At 33.6% G+C, this 22,175-nt stretch overlaps 2 protein-coding genes and 1 long non-coding RNA gene across 5 annotated transcripts; 1 reads left to right on the top strand and 2 right to left on the bottom strand.

The window, feature by feature from the left end:
• The first annotated feature begins 69 nt into the window (after window positions 1-69).
• On the top strand, window positions 70-10,608 carry LOC149503516 (putative serine protease K12H4.7). The gene is made up of 9 exons (XM_089728949.1): window positions 70-456; window positions 804-991; window positions 1,286-1,521; window positions 3,468-3,603; window positions 3,756-3,903; window positions 6,242-6,401; window positions 6,993-7,125; window positions 7,817-7,986; window positions 9,618-10,608. The coding sequence occupies exons 1-9, from the start codon at window positions 244-246 to the stop codon at window positions 9,722-9,724; spliced, it is 1,491 nt and encodes a 496-aa protein (XP_089585075.1). The 5' UTR covers window positions 70-243; the 3' UTR covers window positions 9,725-10,608.
• On the bottom strand, window positions 5,129-7,807 carry LOC149503517 (uncharacterized). The gene is made up of 2 exons (XR_016323369.1): window positions 7,393-7,807; window positions 5,129-5,360 (listed from the first exon to the last, which is right to left on the bottom strand). It is a non-coding gene; the product is annotated as an uncharacterized LOC149503517 (long non-coding RNA).
• LOC149503515 (lysosomal proton-coupled steroid conjugate and bile acid symporter SLC46A3) lies at window positions 9,531-21,853 on the bottom strand. 3 transcript variants are annotated; one of them, XM_089728953.1, is made up of 10 exons: window positions 21,536-21,853; window positions 19,638-19,832; window positions 18,412-18,586; window positions 16,774-16,959; window positions 16,382-16,672; window positions 14,957-15,111; window positions 14,534-14,702; window positions 12,068-12,227; window positions 11,281-11,395; window positions 9,531-9,670 (listed from the first exon to the last, which is right to left on the bottom strand). In XM_089728953.1, exons 1-9 carry the CDS (start codon window positions 21,566-21,568, stop codon window positions 11,317-11,319), a joined length of 1,443 nt encoding a protein of 480 aa, XP_089585079.1. In that variant the 5' UTR covers window positions 21,569-21,853; the 3' UTR covers window positions 9,531-9,670; window positions 11,281-11,316. The 3 variants fall into 3 exon arrangements, with proteins under 3 accessions (XP_089585079.1, XP_089585082.1, XP_089585090.1); XM_089728956.1 differs by having other exon boundaries at window positions 19,638-19,891; window positions 21,536-21,836; XM_089728964.1 differs by lacking the exons at window positions 9,531-9,670; window positions 11,281-11,395 and adding an exon at window positions 14,316-14,380 and having other exon boundaries at window positions 12,087-12,227; window positions 21,536-21,846.
• Window positions 21,854-22,175: the final 322 nt, after the last annotated feature.

The raw sequence follows: 22,175 nt of genomic DNA, 5'->3' as shown, positions 1-22,175 counted from the left end.
AAAAGATTACTCTGTATGGTGTGATGCCCTTGCCTTTCCATTTGGAATAATAAAACTACTACTACTAGGTTATTATCTATGCCAGATATTTTTTGGCGGGACGGCGCGTTGTAATGTAAAGCCATAGGAACACTTACGTACAGTAAAATACAAGTTTTTCCCAGGCTTAATCGTAAGACAAATTTTTAAGCAACTACATAGAGGTGCTGGAAAAATTAAATCATCTGATTTAATTCAAATCAAATGTCAACAAATATGAAGCTCTACACTATTTTATTTTATTTATATGTAGCGCTAATTAGTGTTGATGGTGTAAAAAAATTTCATTTGGGCCGTAGTAATGGTGGTAATTTAGGAATACCTGGTGGTGATTATCAATCAAATTTGCCACCTCCACACTGGTTTAAGCAAAAGTTAGACCACTCAAATCCATCCGATCTTCGAACTTGGAAACAGGTATGTATTTATCAGTTCATAGATAAGAGCTAAGAAATTTAAAAGGTCAAATAAACAAGGAAAATATTATCAGTGGCGTGAGTTAATTTTATTTTGAATGCTAATTTAATAATATTACAAATAATTATTCTAAGAAAATTTAACTCTTCTGGTTGTATGGAAACTGTTACTAAAGCCAGCACAAAGATTTATTAAATTAGTATGTTTGATTTTTATAAACCTACAACCTTATGAGAATGCAGCTTGCTTTACGATAAAGGTGGCACAAAAACAGTGTTTAATGTAATTTAATAGAAAAGGATAGTCAACTTATTGTCTACTAAGCCAAGATAATTATTACTTTTCAGCGCTATTATGTAAATGACAGTTTTTATGATTTCAAAAATCAAGGCCCAGTATTTTTGATGATTGGTGGTGAGGGTCCAGCTGATGCAAGATGGATGGTGACAGGAACTTGGATTAATTATGCAAAGAAGTTCAATGCACTTTGTATAAATTTAGAACATCGTTTTTATGGAGAGAGTCATCCCACTTTGTAATTATTATTATTAATTTGAATATACTTACAATTTAATCTAGAACCCACTTTAATCCAGAACCAATACAATAAAGTTGTTTCATTTTATAATTATTTTATGACAGAAATCTGAAATAATTGAAATAAATGGAATATTTACTTACATGCATGAAGTAGCAATGTACAATGCATGAAGTATGCATTGTTGAGACAAACACACTGTTGAAAACAAAAATACTGGATAAGGGCATGACATTTCTGCTCTGATATGGCTCTTGTATCATTATTTTATTTTCATTAATATTTTTCCAGGGATCTTAGTATCAAGAACTTACAGTTTCTATCATCATACCAAGCACTTGCTGATCTGGCCAATTTTATCAGTTCAATGAAACAGAAGTTCAGATTAAATGAAAAGGTGAAATGGATTGCCTTTGGAGGATCCTATCCAGGTTCCTTGGCTGCTTGGCTAAGATTAAAATATCCTCATCTTATACATGCATCTATTTCTACAAGTGGACCACTATTGGCTAAAGTTGATTTTAAGGGTAATGTGTTAATATAATATTTATGTAGGTATGTGGTGTATTGACCAAACCTGACAACCTAATATACAGTGGTGGTCGTATAATTAGAACAGTACCAATGATCCTTGACATTATGTAAGATACTTCACTGCAATTGTTTTTATTTTGAAATTAATCAATAAATAGGACAAAAATATGTTCAACACTTTATCATTTACTAGTTTTTGCCCGCAACTTCGTGGAATAGAATTCGTGTGTGGAATAGTTACTGGCATAATGCTAAATTTTACCTGCTACTTCATTTATGTAGAAAGTGAAAATATTTTTGAATAATAGAATGTTAAGATAAGAAACAAGAGAGTCTAAAACGGATATACGCTGTTCGCTACGTAAACATTTAACACTATTGGCCGTGTGTTTAGGGTCATTGTCATACTGAAAGACCCAGGTTATAGGCAAATTATCATCTGAGTAGGGGATCATTGTCTGCTCAAAAATATTTTTGTATTGGCGTCGATCCATTGTACCTTCAATCTTCCGAACGGGTCCAACTCTGGAAAAACATCCCCAAACTTTAATATTACTGCCACCATGCTTGACCATACTCCATGTGTATTTATAATTAAAAGCTTTGTTTACAGGACGTCTAACATATCGGAATCTACCATATTTATTTTTGTTTCATCTGAAAATATCCAATTAACATATTTTTAGTGAATAATAATCGCTTCTTTTGCTGTTGCTTTGTAAGAAGCGGTACTTTTCGAGAGGTTCTTCCAAACAGTTTATCTTCCACTAATCTTCGGCGTATCAGTCTTGACGAGATGTTTGTCGGGGATTATGTCGGGTCATCAGGCGATACAACTTAATTTTTAATCTGGTTGGAGTCTTTAATTGGGGCTTATTTAGCAACACGAACGATTAGCGTATCTTCCCTGGGAGAGGTTTTACTTGGCCGAGCCTTTCTAAAAACATTTTCAACGGTTCTGTGTTTAACAGAACAATTTAAATGCTCAGCTATTCTTCTGTATGCCAGCTTATTATATATTTTAATCAACAATTATTTGCCTAGCTGACGCATTCCAACTTTGTTTTTGCCCATTTTGAACAAAATAAAATTCAGATTAAATTTTAAATTGTGAAAATAATAAAAAAAGCCAAGCATGGAAATGCTATTCTCCAATTTAAAAAAAATAACGAGCTATGAATGCTTCTTTAAAATATTTCTAAATATGGGTCCAAGCAGTCAGTAACAGAAAATAAACTCCTAGGTACATGTGTAAGACTCATTTTGTAATTAAAAGTAAGATGTTTTATATTTTATGCATTTAATGAGTTTTTTATTTGAGTGGCTATATTATTGTATGATAATTATTTATTGAATATGTATAATTTTTACAAACATTTAGATGTTGAAGTTATACTTTCTTTATTCATAAGAAGTGTTTATAATTATATGACCACCACTGTATATTATGCTACTTTACATAAATAATAGTGACCAAAAAATGGACAAATCCTGATTTTAAAAGAGCAAAGACATGCTATATTTTGTTTCGGTACATTTTGAAAAGTAATTACATGTGGAAACTTGCAATACTGAATGGAGGATTTTTTTAAGTTTATTTTTCTATTATCTGTCTTGACGTCGTCGTGGCCGAAAAGATAAGACGTCTGGTGCATCCATATCTTGCGATGCACCGGTGTTCGAATCCTGCTGGCAAGTACCAATTTTTCTAATGAAATACGTACATAAGAAATGTTCACGATTGACTTCCATAGTGAAGCAATTACATCGTGTAATTAAAATAAAACCAGCAAAATTATAATTTGGTAGAACGTCTTGTGAGTCCGCACGGGTAGGTACCACAGTGTAACAGATAGTAAAAGAATGAAATGGTTGATGCTTGTATGTTGATTTATTTTTCATGATAATAGGGGACTAAACTATATTTATGTTATTCCAGAATATTATCAAGTAGTTGTTGATGCATTAAGAGAAAAGACTGGTGATGATAAATGTGTCAATGAACTTAGGCAAGCGCATAATGAAATAAGTCAATTAATACAACACAGTCCAGAAGTAATTGAAAAGGAATTTAGGTATGTTGAAATATTTTTAATAGAATATATGACCATTCAATCTTAATTGAATTTTCATCTTTTAAGTTATTAAATTTTGTGAAATTACATAACAATAATTGTAAAATGATATTTTCATTATTTTTAAATTACGTTAATTTTGATAATTTCAGGGTTTGTAAGCCATTTGACTTGGCATCCCAAAATGATATGAAAAATTTCTACAATTCAATAGCTGATGATTTTGCTGATTTGGTGCAATACAATGAAGATAACAGGATAAGTGCAGATGTTAATTATAAGAATCTCACAATCAATACAGTAAGAGCCAAATTTCATCATAATCATTTCATCATATCAATCATAATCATTTTAAAGTTAATTGTACGACATACTACTCACATACTTACATACAACTCGTCGCTGGAGTGCGGCGCTCCGCCCGCTTCCCCGCTCACCTTCCCGCAATCGCCCTATCGCGTCAGTACGGTTAGCATATTTTTCGCCAACATGCGTCGTACGAGTTATCGTCTCCCTATCCCTTGAATTTAAAATTTTTTAACTGTTGTTGTTAGGTTTTTTTGTTGAAGTTTAGTTATGTTATTGGACTGTTTTTGTTGTTACTGAACAGTTAATTTTCATTTTTTTTTTGTGAAAATTAAATTCAATGCCCAATGAATATAAAAATAGAAGCCGAACAATTATCGCAGCTAGCTGCTTTACCAGCTTCATGTTCTTCGCCACAGCCTCCGTCGCCCCATTCAAGTACTAGTGCCCAATTAAGTCCACCCAAATTATTGACACTAGGTAAAAAACGCAAACAATGTCCTAGAAAAATTATACTTGACAGTTTTGAAACTTGTTTTGAACATTTGTTTACATTTTTAAAGTCATAGCGAATCCTTTTTTCAGACCGTACCTAAGCGGCAGTGTGAAGCACTCGATGCGAGGTGCAAACTTAGCTTGGTCGAGTTGTAGAAGTATTTTATTATTCATGCATCATATTGTGATTTCTATGGACTCCAGTAACCGATTTATTAGAATTAGTCTGTGAAGTAGTCGCTCAAGTATAGAAAAAAACAATAGAATAAAATCCTGATTAAATAAATTCTAGCAATACTTGTTGGCTCCTAGATGAAATTCGACAATAATCCATTCAAATAAATATGATAGCAAGTTAATAAACCCAATTTTTACTGGTGGTAGGACCTCTTGTGAGTCCGCACGGGTAGGTACCACCGCCCCGCCTATTTCTGCCGTGAAGCAGTAATGCGTTTCGGTTTGAAGGGTGGGGCAGCCGTTGTAACTATACTGAGACCTTAGAACTATATCTCAAGGTGTGTGGCGCATTTACGTTGTAGATGTCTATGGGCTCCAGTAACCACTTAACAACAGGTGGGCTGTGAGCTCGTCCACCCATCTAAGCAATAAAAAAAAAAAAAAAAAAATTATATGAATGTTGTACTCCCTACACCAGTTTCGCGGGCGTTAATTATGAGGAGTTAATGATGATCTTTGTGGGGGTGAGAAATAAAAATGTTAATGGTAAATGTCCAGCGAAACGGGTACAGCTATTTAATTATAAAACTCGAGCTAAACTATCTAAAAGTCATTTTACTAACGCTTCGAAATATTACTTGTGTGTGGCTTTAATTTTTGATGCATTCGTGAAGCAGCTACACTTGAGGTGTTAGGTCTCTTCAGAGGTTCTCGGGCAACTGTTGGCAAATCTCATTGTTCTTGGCTGAGTCCCCGCTGGCTCACCTCTCTTTGTGACGCTGGAAAAGCCATCGGACCGGTTGTTTTTCCATCCCAAAAAAAGGCACGCAGAGTCGAAAATGAATTGCCAAAGTAGTCGGAACTCTTAAAGTATTTGTAAATGGGAAAAAAACTACTACATAAACAATTTTGTTTTTCTACTTTACAAGCATGACCATCCTGATGATAACGGCAGTGACATTAACTGATGCCTCGCTTTAACATCATAAAACAACACAACTCTACAAAAAAAAATCGTTCTTGTCCTAAAGTTTATACTACATTTTTCCGGTTAATAATTCACAAAAACGAAAATAAAATACCCTTTTTTTGTATAAAGTTTGCTATCGTGATAGTTATAGTAATAATACTGATTTTTAATTTTTTTTTATAAATTTATATAATTTTAATACTTGAAAAAAAACCGCGCTATGATAGTGGGGTGTTTACGTTTACACAGTTTACACACTAGATGGCACTCGAGTCATAAACAATGATCAGGTGTTTTGTAAAAGCCGAGAAAAACTTTAAATGTCACGAAAGTAAATACGATGCTGATGCATTTTGTTTCATATGTCATCATCATCATCATGCTTTCCTATTACCCTCTGCTGGAGTGTAGGGCTCGAATCAAATTTTTCCATTTATATCGGTCTTGGGCAGTCTGTTCTTTCATATGTGGTCAATTTATTAAAGTTCAAACGCAAACTGTTTCATGCCATGTATTTTTTTTTCGTCTAATTACGATCTAAAATTTTATGCTTTGCAATCAAAGTCAAATTTGGTGTTGACCCGTGTAATCAGAACATTGTTACTTTGTTGTATAATAGACATTTCATTACGGCTGTTATATTAATTTTGCCTGTGCAAATTATGTCAATCAATGTACATACATTTTTAGGTTTGCGACATGCTAACAGCAACTGGAGGCTTACCTGCTTACAAGAAACTAGCTGCGTTCAATGATATTGTTCTAGCTAAATCTAACGAAACTTGTATGGATTATAGCTACGATAATATGATCTCAGATCTCAGGAATATAACATGGAGCTCTAATGGAGGTACGAATACTGAGTATACTGAGAATGCTTTTCAAAAAGGTGACTTTAGGGCGTATTGTAAACTCGCATGGGTAGGTACCACAGGCAAATTTATGCCGCGAAACAGTCCTAATCAGACTTCGCCCTCATGTCTGTGACTTCCAGTAACCACTGCACCAGACAGACCTCCCTTTTTTTTTTTTGGTCAGGAGAAAATCGCCGGACTTCCGCCCTCCCCTGGGGACGGAGGGCGGGGCATGTCGGAGTCGAACTGACTAAAACCTCCTGTCGCTCAACAACCCGCGTCCGAACCTCGCATGAGACAGAACCCATGAAAAGGCAAAGGGGGAGAGTGAAGCGTTGAGTGCGGAGCTCATCTCTCCCATCACCCTCCCCCTCGGGACGCCAGACCGGCGGTCGTCGGCGCCACGACCACCAGCCCTCTCGGTCGGCAGGCTATCCGGAACCCGCCTAGATGGCGCTGGTTAGAATGGGTTAGACAGACCTACCTAGTGCATAAAAATCTTTCCCTTGTCTTAAAAGCTTTTACAGTGTAGGGTCAATGCCTATATACACTACATCTCATTTCTCATGGTTGGTTATATTTTGTAGCTCGGCAATGGATGTATCAAACGTGTACAGAATTCGGATTCTATCAAACGTCATCTGCCGAAATGGATGTCTTTGGAAATAATTTCGATGTCGATTTCTTCATCCAGCAATGTCAAGATGTGTTTGGACAAAAGTATGTATATTAGATATGGTCTAAAAAAAACTTTACTATAAGCTACTAATCATTCTGAAAAAGCCACATGCTTGGAACAAAATTCGACCGAAAATAAGGCATAGACGGATGTGAAGTTTTCACTGGAGCTTAGATATAACAATGTGAACACCTTTACTCGAAGTATGTGGTCTGAGTTTCAATTGCATAGTAGGATGTCTTTCTCACTTATTTATCCCCGTCATGACCTATGCAAGTGTAGTTTTCGCTCACGCGGCCCGCACTCACTTAAAATCATTCCAAGTTATTTTATCCCGTTTTTGCAGGATAGCCGTTGGAGCCCCGTGGTTCGTCAGGAACGTCGACCTCCATGACGACCTGGACTTAGAGTCCATCAGTAAGTATCTGCAGTCGGTGTCGATGCGCCACTTCGATAAAGCCGCACGACGCTTCTCGTCGCGAAAAAGAATTAGTAGTTAGTTTTTTTAATTATTTCAACGTCCTCGTGCAACATTCGTACAATTCGCTTGATTTCTTTAGTGTATTTTGATTTTCTCAAATTTCATAAGACGATTGCCTCTACTGTCCGGTACCTGTTGACAAAACGCAGACTTGTACTGGAGATAATAAACCCGAGATTGAACAGTAAAAGTATAAAAGTTTCAATTGTGTCTTCTTAATTTCTGTACGAAATAAATCTTACAATTTTCAGGTACAATCTCAATTTCGTTTCGAACTCCGCTGCATGGACTAACAATTACTATGGTGCTCTAAAAATAGCTGCGGGTCGGATAGTGTTCGTACACGGTTCCATAGATCCGTGGCACGCTCTGGGTATAACCGAGACGAAGGATAACGATTCCCCTGCTATTTTCATACACGGTAATGTCATATCTGTAATTATTATATTATTAAAATCCAGATCCTTATATTGAAACGCGGTATTCAATCGTTACTATAGATAAAACAATATTGAACTGTCTTTAGTATAAAGACATACAAAGTATAAGAGACGTATAAAGACAGTTTCAAAAACAATTCTAACCTTCTTGATGACTTGATGATCTTTATTTTACTATATCGACGCTTGAAAGGCAAACGTGACTAAGCGACAATGCGTGAACTTTACAGTAGACTAATTTAAAGTTGAAATACCTGAACAAAAATCTATTTTAATGAATCTAGCTGTAGGATTGAAATGATTTTAATAGACCTACAAATATATATTTTTTGCGCATCGAATATGGTATTGCCTATCATTTATGTACAAAGCAGTTATTGTCGCTTAAGCCTTGTTCGGACTAGGCGAGTATTTTAATCGAGTACCGAGTAATTTAGTGGCTAAACTACTCGCTACTGCACATAAATCGTTCGCATTACGGTCCAGTAGAGTACACAAGTGAGTGGTGTTTTGCAAGATGAACAGGCTGCAACGCAATAGAGTGAATAAACTGTTTAAGGTAATCGTAATGGCTAATGGCTAATCGTAATGGTAGGCAGCGGCTTGGCTCTGCCCCTGGCATTGCTGAAGTCCATGGGCGACGATAACCACTTCCCATCAGGTGGGCCGTGAGCTCGTCTGCCAACAAGGGCAATCAAAAAAAATTTAGAAGAGGTGGATGAGGAAATATCTGTGACTAAGAAAAATAAGTTATGGGTACGAAAACGGATCGATAGAAGAGATAACTAGGAACTACTAAATGTCTTCTGAAGGAATTAGCATTGGAAGAGGTCCCAAAGAATACTTCGATAGTTTGAGAATGTCCGAAAGTTGCGTGAATTTTCTGTTAACGAAAATACTCATACATACTCAAATTCAGCGCAAAGATACCCATTTGAGAAGTTCCACTAATGAACTCGACTAATCAACAGGATCGGACTGGTTTAGTCAGTGAGCCAGTGAGCAAGGACGCGTGGTGGGAGGCGCTACTCATCTGAAAAAAATAGACCAAAAGGATTGACTTGACTAAATTATTTACTAACCTTTTTTTTTTTTTTAACTAACCTACTCGGCAAAATTTTTGGTTTTCAGACACATTTAGCTACTAAATTACTCGGTACTCGACTAAAATACTCGCCTAGTCCGAACAAGGCTTTAGCACGTTTGCCTTTCAACCATCGATATATTTTCCATAATATAGTGAAATAAATGTAATTATTTTAAATCGATGATTGTTACTACAAACTGCGTTAACATTTTAAGCTACAAGCTCACGGACTGAATTGGTGAGAGAAGTTGCTAATACTGGTCCTAGCAAAAGCAGTGCTTCGCTGTTTCTACTACCAGATCGAAATAGCGACCCACTGAGAAGATCTGGTTAGATACTCAGTGGGTTGTTTGTGGGTTAGCTTGCGCGAAACTACAATAATTATTGTTATTGATTTTTCTTATGAAATTTAAAAGTATTTTCTATTACCTGATGATGCTTCCAACACCCGTATTTTAGTGATTCAGGACAATTCCTGAAACCTAGAAATTTATTATATTTTTCACTGACTATCTGTTTTCACAGGAACCGCACACTGTGCCAATATGTATCCAGCCAGCGATAATGATTTAGCTGAACTGAAACAAGCAAGAATCGAAATTGAAAAATATCTATCCAAATGGCTTGATTGATTCAACAAACCTTCGATAACAATGTTTATAGTTTTAATTTTCAATTTGAATCTCAAATTACAACAACAGATCGACTGAATCATTATACTGAAGTATCATCTAACCGCCCAATAGCAGTTTTTTAACGACTGCATAGTAAGTATTCATTTTTAAAAAAACATAATTATGAGAGTCAAGCAGTATCGGATTATCTTTCTCGCCTTTCAAACGCTTGATGGAAAATAAGGGATTGTGGACTCGAAACTCTTAAAGGACTTAAGAAGATATAAGCCCTAAATATAAAGAACTAAAACAATCACTGTTATCTTTAGCTTGTTTTGAGATATTTACGACAACAATATCACTTGTTTTGATGTGCCTAAATATTTTGTTAGCTTTTTGTAAATAAATGATCAATTATAGAAATAGTACTGCATTATTTTATTAATCTAATTTTAAAGTATTTTAAATTGATTTAAATTAAACTGTTGAAACACGGGAAAATATATTAACGCTAAGAAAAAAGAACGAAATTTATATTTTAACAGAAGTATATTCAAATAAAAATATTCTAATACAAAACATTATGTATACCCCAAATAATGTTGCTTTTTATAACATTTAAATATATAATTACTATGTGTATTACAAATTATAAAATACACCAATTGGAAGATGTTAAAAAATGCTTGTTATCTTACATCTAAAGTATAGTTTCTACTACTATTTTTGATTGAATATTTATATATTTTTAATTATTATTAAGAATTGAAAATTAACACCTGGTATTGAACAGATTTTAATAAAATCTTGTCTTTTCATTTAAATCAATAAAAATTTAGCTAGAGTTGGTTATAATATAATCTTATCTGATCACGCTCAATAAATATCGAATAAAATTGTCAGAGTTACATAATATTGTTTTTATCACCCAGTATCACAAATGCACACCCGTATTTGTACGTCGTATGTATAAATAATTTGTAATCACAGTAAGAACGTTTCATAACAGCCATATAACTAAATGATAACACAACCGTAAATATGATGTATATAATATTTCGCTTTGTAAAAGAAAATCATCTTATGCTCTTAGGATGCTTTGGTAGGTACAGTAAACACTTCTTAGTACAATAAAAGCTTCTTATTCGCGCTTCCTTCATTCGCGGATTTAAAATATGCGACCCAATTCTTATATTCGCGGATCATTGATAAAAATTGTTGCACCTCAAATTGTTTTGTTTTATTTTATCATGTGCAACTTTTGTAGCAAAATATTTCTATAAATCACCAAGCTTAGTTTATTAAATACATAATTATTATTTTACTACACTTAGCAGAAACAGACAAAACAAAATTACACCAATACAGATTTGATTAGAAACCTAAATAAGACATTAGGACTTATAGTTGATGTCCGATTCTATGGATTGTTACATTTTTTGTATTAGTCTTTTTATTTAAAAGTACACATAAAAACTACAGAAGAAATAGGAACTGATATAATTCAACACTTGACAATAAGACACGAAAGGGACGTCTTTTTGCAAATTTAGTTCTAATAATAAAATAATTACTTGCTATTTTACATATCAAATCAACATGGATAACATTTAACTCATGGCAATACTTTTCTCTTCTTCGTTACTAATATCATCAAATTTTTTGCCTTTTAACAATATATCCATTGTGCTGAAAAGAAAGAAAAAAACATTTCATTTGCAAATGAGTGATAGTGCGTATTGTCATCAAATTTAATATTTTTGTTCCGACCGACACGATACCGAATAGATATTAACATCGTTGGAGTGAATACGTCCAATTTTTGTTTTTTTTTTCCTAACTATTGCTAATAACCTATAAGGGTTGTGCTAACAAGAACAGTGCTTCGCTGAATCTACCGCCGAATCGACCCACTGAGAAACTACATTAAATTTTATACTTTAAATTGTTAATTACTGTCGATTTGATTTTTTTTTTTTAAATTAAACCCCCAGTTGAAATCTAGGTCTCATTACCAATGTCATTCATTTTTCAAAATATCTGAAGTTATCTTTGATATTAGTTCTATGAATGTCTACAAGTCTATAAATTATAATAAAATTAAATAATAATCATAAATTAATGTATAAAATTCCTTTTAATAATGTTTAACGTGTATTGTGTAAATGTGTATGATAATATGACGCACTGAATTTCCGTAATTTCCGAGTAACTGTATAGTTGTAATTCGTGTCGTTAACCGACGTCGCTGTAGTATATCGTGTTCGTGGGTGTAAAATCGCTCATTAGTACTTTATTACATAAGCACGTTTTTTTATATATTACATAAAATAAGTATGTTCTATCCACTGAAATACTTACAAAGCACTTAGAAAAACTATAACTTGCGTCGATATAGTAAAATAAAATATTGAATTTATGTATTCCGTGCCGATGGTAGCATTATAAATCTGCGTATACACGATCGACGCGAATATAGCTACTGCGTTCTCCATGACAGATAAGAAAGCGTATGCTACACCTGTAAAGTAAACATATTAATAAGAAACATTAATAAGATATAATAAAACATATATTTGAAAACTGAATTTGATAGGTTCGTATAAGTAACGTCAATAACATCATAGTTAAAGTTACATTAATTAATTGCAGTAAAAATCAAACTTTTATCTGTTCATCGCTTCAAATATTTATAATTTATGTATCCAAATATTTTTAATTTAAATAGCCAAAGAACTGACCCCGATTTTAATGTAATTTATATGACAATTTTGTAAATGACGAAATTCTAAGATTCTATTTCTAAGCCAGTATAACAATAGCAAATGTAGGTAATTATTATCAAAATAAAGCTGTAGACAATAACGAAAACACTTTCGGAATTGAATAAGAGATTAATCTAAATTTTTTAGGGATTATTATGCGTAAGCCTAAAAAGCCATTTATTTTATTGTGACCTCGTAAAACTAAAAACATGTAGGTAAATAAGAAACTGGGAATTGTAGATTTAATACTACTGAGCTTTTTCCGTTTTGGGCGATCCCGATTTACACTGACAATTAAAATTAGATTTATTAAGTAAAAATTAATACCATTCTCTAATGGCTATAAATATGAAGTTTAGGTGGTTTAGTTGACTTGCGTCGAACATATTTTAAAAAAGCATAAGGTTAATTGAGGTATTTATCTTTAAACTAGCAATTATACATATAAATCTAGAAAACGACTTGAATCATGTTTTATGTTCAGAATAATGAGTAGAAACACGTGATTTTGAACCAAAATGAAATATTTCATGGTATTTCGTAAATCTCTTAAGGTATATTGTACATACATGGTACTTGAAATGTTGCAATTGGATATTAATATACTGGCACATCAAAACTACGAGATATCGTTATATATTTTTGTAATAAAATTTATGTTCATAGATTAAAAAACAAATATTATCATTATTACTACTACTACGTCTACGAGCAGACCGTCTAGAGCAGGGGTCGGCAACGCGGCGCCCCCGATCGATTTTTAATGCGCTCTCGCTGGACAAATGTAAATGTATGACAGACAGAGCGATTTACTTAATCTTGTCAAACGGCGATATACAGCAAGTAGTCAGTTGAGGTTAGGATTGTGCATAGATTAGCAGTTTGCTAACCTTGAGCGTATCTAACACGTATTTTTTGTTAGTGTATGATCATATTTCGAATAGACCACGCGTAGACCGTGTATTTAAAACTACCAAGTAATCCGAAACAATTATTTTCTTTCAATACCGAACAAAGCGTAATGACTCACATTTAGATAATTGTTGAAGGACCGGGAACTCTAAATATATCCCCAATTATAAGAAATTAGCTGAAAATATGGACACCCAAGTTTCACGCTGAATTATATGTATCATTATGTATGACACCAACAAAATAAAGTTATAAAAAATCTGTTTTTTTAATGTCTATTGATACCTGTAGATTATCTGTAAAATATGCGCCCTCGGTGATTTTCAAATTTAGTATTGCGCCCTTAAGGACAAACAGGTTGCCGACCCCTGGCCTAGAGTCTAGGTACTTCGCTCCGAAAAAAAAAAACTTGAATACATTAATGAAGTAGTTAAGAAGTGAGTGTTATAGTTAGTCTGGAGATTTTTTTTTGGATGGACGAGCTCACAGCCCACCTGATGTTAAGTGGTTACTGAAGCCCATAGACATCTACAACGTAAACGCACCACCCACCTTGAGATATAAGTTCTGAGTTCTCAGTATAGTTACAACGGCTACCCTACCCTTCGAACCGAAACGCATTACTGCTTCACGGCGGAAAAAGGCGGAGTGGTGGTACCTACCCGTGCGGACTCCCAAGAGGTCCTACCACCAGTGATTACGCAAATTATAATTTTGCGGGTTTGATTTTTATTACACGATGTTATTCCTTCACCGTGGAAGTCAATCGTGAACATTTATTGAGTACGTATTTCATTAGAAAAATTGGTACCCGCCTGCGGGATTCGAACACCGGTGCATCGCTACATACGAATGCACCGGACGTTTTATCCTTTAGGCCACGAAGACTTCGAAAATTGAAATTGAAAAAAATTGAATGAAATATTGCTTACCGCAAATCGATTGCTAGTACAAAAACGTGTTGTGACGTCATATCTTGTTTCAAGTAGTGCACTTTCTGGCCAGCATGAAACAGCATAATTTCACTTAGGAACCGTTTATGTATAACATTTTAATGGCGCAATGAAAACTCAGTGAATTTAAGTATTACATGGGCAAAACTAAACTATAAAAAGATTGAACGTGAAAAAATTTTTGGTTTTTATACTACCTCTTTCATCAGGCGGTAACAGTTTTGAAGTAATGGAACGTATGAGTGGTGCCACAATGGGTCCTAATGCCGCCGCCGTAGCACCCACGTACATCACCTTTCCAACTGTGGTGTGAGCATACACTAGATGCCCGGTTATGTGGGCTGCGGCGCCAAGCATCACTATCAACTAAACAACTCATTATTAGATTTATCATTCACTTAAAAAAAAAAGGTTATTATTTAAAGTAGCTGTTAGTTAAAGTTAAATCTATCACTTGTGAGAATGAAGTTAGATAAATAAATCAGTGGCTTTTTTTTCATCTTAAGTTAAAATAGGTTTACAAAAAAAAAAAAACTCCGAACATTTCAGTCATTAGGTAACATTATTGTAAAAGCAAAAACGCATCTCTTTAGGTATATCAATTAATCTGAAATACTAACCGTGTCCCTCCACTTCAGTAGTTTAGTCATTAAAGGTATACCAAACAACATAGCAATCACATACAATGTGCTCAAGTACGTTTTAAAGTTGCTATATGTGGTTTCGTTCCATTTGAAGACGGTCTGTGTATATAAGTACATCACTTGTTTTTCATCTGAAATTTAAAATGAAGTCATTTAGAATTCATATCCGAAAGTATTTCTAGATTTTATGACAGAAAGAATGACTTTACGATTGTAATGTATAGAAAAAAAAACACAATTAGTGCATAAATTTATTCGGACGTGTTTTGCATTCCGTGGACGTGGACGTGTTCCGCATAAGTGGAAGCGACTACCAGTTACGTTTCTTCGGCGAATAAATCGTGTACCCAGCATTGAAAGGATATGAGAGAAATTATACCATAAGCAGTGCAATTGTCTCTAGAATCTTATGCCTAAAAGTGGGCAATAAATAAACAACAAAAAAACAACAACACATTCAAACCGCTAACAACTTTAAACAAATTATTTTGCACTGAATATTGATATCAAAACATAAATCTCGCGTTTTTTATATTTTGAAACGTATTTGGATTTGATTATAGTTTCGGACGATGATTTTGTGATAAATTATCGCGTGACATATATATCAAATTTTAGGTGTTTGAATATCTTACAACGATAATCTTAAAGATCCAGAACTATTGCTGTTTTCATATCAATTCTAATATTAACCATCTCGAGTATTATAATGTTACTACCCAAACTTAGGCCTAGGTCGTACTATGGTTTTGAAGACGCACACGCTACAATTAAAAACCGCGAAACCGCCCGCGGTTTTCACATTTTGTAGATGAATTTCAAAAGAGCAGTAGGTACGTATTGTTGCTCTGGTACTAAATAATACAAAAAAAACGTCAATTAAAACTCCGCAAATATCGGGTCTATCAGCATACTATACCATCGTAGATTTGAGAAAGATTTCTTTCATAAGAAATATGAAATTTTAACAAAACATGTCAGTTGTGCTCGTTGTGTGTCCATACATCACCTTCATGAATACGAAAACAGCTCGCGGTTACGCATAGTGTGGGTACACCCACTTAGTTCTATGGATTACACATTTTGCTGCGGTTTTTTTTCGCGATAATTTTGTAATAATTTGTAATAATAATAAAATAAGAATATAAAAATTAAAACACAAAGGTCGCCAGGTAAATGCTATCATTTAAGGATTTAGGATTTTTCATTGTTTAAGTTACTTTTCTTTGTTTTTTAGTCATTTAAATTATTAAGCATATACATAGCATAAGATCTTTTGGTTGAGTTCTCGGCACTAAATCATAAGATTCAAATAATTCTAACAAAATTGTTTCAATAATAATATATTGAAAAGTATGAAAAACGGAAATGGTAATGTAGTTAAATTACTAAATTTGTTACCTCTTTGAAATGTATAGAATGCCATCGATGTAAGCAAAAGCCACAAAAATAGTCTTTTATTGTTCGATCGTCTTCTTGTTAACGTAACAACAGTCTGAACGATATTATTTGTGTCGAAGAAATCAGTAAACGGGTTCTTTACGCCGGCTTCTTTTAGAGACTTCTGTTCTTGACGTGTTTGCCAATCGAGAAATATTAAACAATGTAACGTCGCCAGAACCATTAGAAATGTATTGATTGCAAACATTAACGTAAACGACTTATTTACTACCTTATTGTATAATAAATTTCCTGAAACAAGATTTTTTCTCAGTAACACTTCTATAAAACGAAAACTTGTAAATTATTAAGGCTTAAAAACCTGAGAAATTAAATATGTTTGTGAGGCTTACCTATAGCTATACCCATAGGCAATGTGCATAAATAAGTTACGTCTAATATTCCAACACGCAATGTTCTATTTTTTACTGAAGATACATCTGCTATGTAAGCAAAACATCCGGCAAATATAGCCAAGTCAGCACCGGTCAGTGCACTTGGTAGAGCAGCCGTGTATATCACATATTCTACAGGCCAATCTAAAAAATATATAAAAGACCCAAAGATTATTCTGTCATTTTATAAATAATAATTGTAATCGTTTCCGTAGAATCGTACAGTATCAAAACCACCTATAATATTTGCTCGGTGGTAGCTTTCCAATAAATCTTTAGTAGCTTATCTTGTATGTATTATATCTTACATACCTATCTATATAACGGAATATTTAAATGTAATTATTACCATATTCAAGAGGTGTGATTGCAATATAATAGCTCAATCACTTTGTGTTGATAACATGACTAGGAACAATGTGCTTAGTGCGAGTTAACGTTCTCGATAGCGTAAAAGTGACTCAAATTTGTATGCAGTTGGAACGTTTGCCTACGTTTGCCGCTAGGGGCGCTGTTCCAAGTGCATACAAAATTGGGTTAACTTTTACGCTATCGAGAACGTTAAAAAACTCGCACTAAGCACACAGGATTTATTATTGAAAATTTTTGTTAGATTTGCTATTAAGAAAATCGCTAATTATGCCAGCGTAACCGGGCGAGTAGGTAAGCTCACGAGGCTCGTAATCAGAGAACGTTGCTGACACTTAGCCCTAGCAAGAGTAGTGCTTCGCAGAATCTACCACCGGACAGGAAGCACGACTCACTGAAAAGACCCGTCGAGAAACACAGTGGGCTGTGTTTGAGGGTTAATTTGCTCTCGCCGAATTCTTCGTCGCAAGTGGCGGTTTCGACGAGAACGGTGACCGGTGCTTAAGGTAGGTAAAAGCACCATTAGTAGATTGGAACGATCCGAAATGACATGTGTTGTCTGCGTGAAACTTTAATATATCATATGCGCCTTTGAGATTTTCATTCTCTCATGTACATTTATTAATTGTAGGTAAGAGGAGGTGTTTGTTTATTACTTTTTGTTTGGATTAAACACTGATTTAACTAACCCAATGCAGTCTGTTTGTACACAAAGATAATTATGATTTCATACTCAGGTACCGTAACTATATCGCTATTCCTTCTAGTGGATTTAGTCCACGTTTCGCTTTATCACTTAATCTGAAATACATTTTTATTAAGTTAAACAACCCCTGTACTATTTTTTTTATTCTTTATTAGAGCCATACACCTATTAGGTTAAGTCGGCTCAACTATACTATTACTATTTTTATATTCTATATAACAACTGTACTATTTTTGGTAAAAATTTTGAAAATTTCCACACAATGCCAATAGCAACTGCACAAAGCTTGAAGTTAAGCCAGAAATAAGTGTTTAATTTAGTATGTCACAAAAACAGTACCTACATAGGTACATAAAATATCTATGGAATAAAATTATTTCATTTCTGTAAAGTTCGACACGGTATAATATGTTACCGCGTTACCTACTCAATGTGTGCGCTGATTACGTCTTGATGTTTATTAATAATTAAAACTACAGTACAAGAATAAGAGAGTGTCCAGAAGTATAGCTAGATCTTACCATTCATTGTATTCACAGTAATCATGATGGAAAAATATAATTTTCCCAGTAGCCCAGCCAGTAATACAATTTTTCGTCCTCTTTTATCACTGTATGAGCCCAAGAAAAAGGCTAGAAATAGAGGAACAACATGACTTGCTATACCGTTCCATTGGTGGAATGTTGATACTGTCACCTTCAAAAATAATTTGATTACAAAACCATTTTTTGATTATAGCGAGCCGCCCTCGCTTCGCTTCGGAAACATTAAATTTTATTATTGATAAAGTCCCGCGATGATATCCGCGGTTATTATCGTGCCGCAGGCGAGGCCGCGGGGCGAAGCTAATATAAAAAAAGTTGCCTAAGTTACTCCTTATATCATCAGCTACCTATCAGTGAAAGACTCGTGAAAATCGGTCCAGCCGTTCCAGAGATTAGCCAGAACAAACAGACAGACAGACAAAAATTGTAAAAAATATTATTTTGGTGTATGTACCGTATATTATATGTATATTATTATATATATATATATATATATATACATATTCATATAGTAAAAAGCGTTTATTTCAATATTACAAACAGACTCCAATTTTATATACATATATATACTCGATGGACATGCAATGCATTATTAAATAAATAGAACAAATAAATTTAGAACTTTTCATGTTATGTGAACTATTATTGAAGATGTATGTACATACATAAGAATTAAATTTATTATTAAATTAACTAAGTTCTTGTTAAAAATTAGACAATTATTGAATTATTTTTTTCCTACCTAAGCTGGTAGCCTTGAGAGGCTATTCCAGCGTAACCTTAACTAGTAGCTGAGCTCACGGAGCTCAAACCTGACGACGTTGCTAACACGAACCCTAGCAAGAGCCGTGCTTCGCAGAATCTACCACCGGATCGGAAACGCGACCCACTGAGAAGATCCAGCGAGAAACTCAGTGGACTCTATCTGAGAGTTAATTTACTCGTCGAGCCCTTCGTCGCAAGCGACGGGTTCGACGAGAACGGTGAACGGTGCTTGAAGTACCTAAAAGCACCGTTAGTGGATCGGGAGGATCCGAAATGACGTGGCGACGTCGACTGCTTTCCATTCTTTCGACAGGATCGGGAATGTAGTTATCGGCGGCCACGATGAGAGGGTTCTCGTGTCGTGCCGCTTTATCGAAGTGGTGAAATTTGTAATAGGTGGGATGGCAAACAAAATATTTTAATGTATCTAAGCATACCTGTACTTCTTTATTGATATCTGCATGTTTGCTAATGTTGTAACATATTTCTGTACTATAGCCATGATTAATATGACATGTTTGAAAGACATAAAATGTTTGCTCTATTACATTTGTGATCATATATGCCATCATGTAGAAGAACATTGTTGGTTCCACCGTTATATATTTGTACCATGGCATCCTTGGTTGAATCTGTAAACAATTTAGCATTCTTGATTGCGAAAAAAAAGCGCTATAATTGCAGGAAAAACCTGGAAATTAATTTTAATTACAATTAGCGGTTTTATCATAATACATTCATAGTGCTTACTTTGCCACAATAATAGTTTTAGAAATTTACAGTACTATCAACAATCCACCAGTTTTTACAAAAAACTAGGACAGTTCAGCCAATTATTAGCTATAAGATTAATATCAAAAGACACTTTTTTAAGATCTATTTGAAATTTATGTTGCTATTGTTGACTGATTTAGAATATGCTTAGCAATGCTCACACATTAGGATGTCAAGTTTAGTTTTATTATTAGGAGTTCAAGGAAAGCTCTAGAATTTAAAAAGTTCTTTTATTTTTTAATTTGATCTGGTAATCTGTTTATATTAAAATAGTACAATTATAAAGACACATTAAAAATTTTAATAAATTAATTTAAACTGTCATTAAAACGAGTTTGTTTAAATATGTGTTCTGTGACATCTGTGGCATTTTTTGTGATGGGAAAGTCGTACAAAAAAAAAACAATAAATAAATAAAACACATATTTACATTAAGTCTTGTATCTAATGTAAAAGGATACATCATTTATAACTATTCTATACAGAAATTAATACACATTAAAAAGAAACAGTTCTATTTATCTATACTAATGTATAAATCTAGTGGTTTTTATGGATGTTCCGTTATAACTACTGAACAATGCATCCAATTGACTTGAAACTTGGTATCCATGTTAATTTTAAATGCTCAGCAATAATGGCTAGTTTATTTATAAAATGTGATGTGAGTATGTATGTTTGTTCAAATATATATTTATGAAATCTTCAAGGAATTTTCAGATTGGCTAGGCCATTGATCTGTGAGTTTGTCTTCAGCGATAGGCAACAGCTTGGCTGTTTTAAGATAGTTTGATTCATTTTGTATATTCAATATGTAAAATTTGTCAATTAGTCTTTTTATTCCAGTCTGTTGTCTTGATAAAAATTATAAACATCTTAAAATAACCGATTTAAAAGTTGTAAATGAATAAATACGATTATCCTGCCTATTTATGCCGCAAACAGTCATGTGTTCAAGTTTGAAGATTGAACAGTTTCTGAAAATATTTCACTCATGTGAGCCTGTTTTTATAAAATTGCAATGGTTCAATGAGAATTCATTAAATCGAGGAAATTTATTTCAAGTTATTGTTCAATGTTGTCTTCACAATGAGGCCCTTTATCTGTGGTTTTTTTACAACTCATAATTTACCTCTTAATATTACACTATTATCATAAGATAAAATATCAGGAAGAATTTGACCAGAGGTCAATATAGAAGATATTAGTTATGGATATTAGTCAATGTTTTAGATATTATATAAGTTAAGGATATTAGTTATGAACGGAAACTTTTTGATAAAATTATATAATAGAATAAAAAAGTGTATTTAATAAAAACTGGTATTTTTAAAAACACTATTGAACCAAAGTTATGTATTGCACAGGAGACTTGAATTCTTAGGCACATTAAAGTTGAACAAACAAGTATTCACTTTACAGTATAAACATGATAGGGTTAAATTTTAAGAATATATTTTCTTTTTTATCCTCTCGTTTTTTTGTGTTTCTTTTTAAACTGTGGTTGTTTTTTAAACTGTGTAAAATATTTTTACTTCGTTCAAGTATAATGTTTACTTACCATGCCTATATTTTCTTTGCTTGTAGTTGACATTTTTAATTTTTTTTATAGTAAATATGGGTAAAATAATACGATTTTATTTATATTGCAAGCGTATTATATTTTGGAGATTTTACCAACACAGTTTTATGACGTGATCTGCAAGTGGATGTTAAATTCGACATGAAACGTGCATTTTTTTAAACTTAACAATGCTGTTGATCAAACCCCTAACATTCACTAAACTCGAAAAGTCGTGAATTTTACGCGCGCGGGACTCATATTCATCACCAGTAATCACCACTGTACTGCACTTCAGTCATAGATAAAATACAGCAAGTTGCAGCACGCTCAGTGCTGCCAGGTTGGATTGAAAAATTACAGTGTTCCACATGTAAAACTACAGTAGATCAGAATTTTGATCAATTATCGTTTGTTCGACGACTATTGGTGATTGTTCGATCATAAAAACAATTAAATTCCCAAGTCTTAATTATTTTATATCTAATAAGTAAACCATCACGTCACGCCACCATTTTTTTGATTTTCGGTTTTTTAATTTAATTATTTGTTCGTCTTTTATTTATTTATAATTAATTAAACAAATGATCACCCTTAAGTTGCCCCTCCTTACTAGATATCTTTATTTTTATCGCTTATA

Source organism: Bombyx mandarina, chromosome 01 (assembly GCF_030267445.1).
Source record: "Bombyx mandarina strain Sakado chromosome 01, ASM3026744v2".
Classification (NCBI taxonomy): Eukaryota; Metazoa; Arthropoda; class Insecta; order Lepidoptera; family Bombycidae; genus Bombyx; species Bombyx mandarina.
Note: the sequence above shows the minus strand (reverse complement) of the source record. Positions and strands in the feature narration are given on the sequence as shown.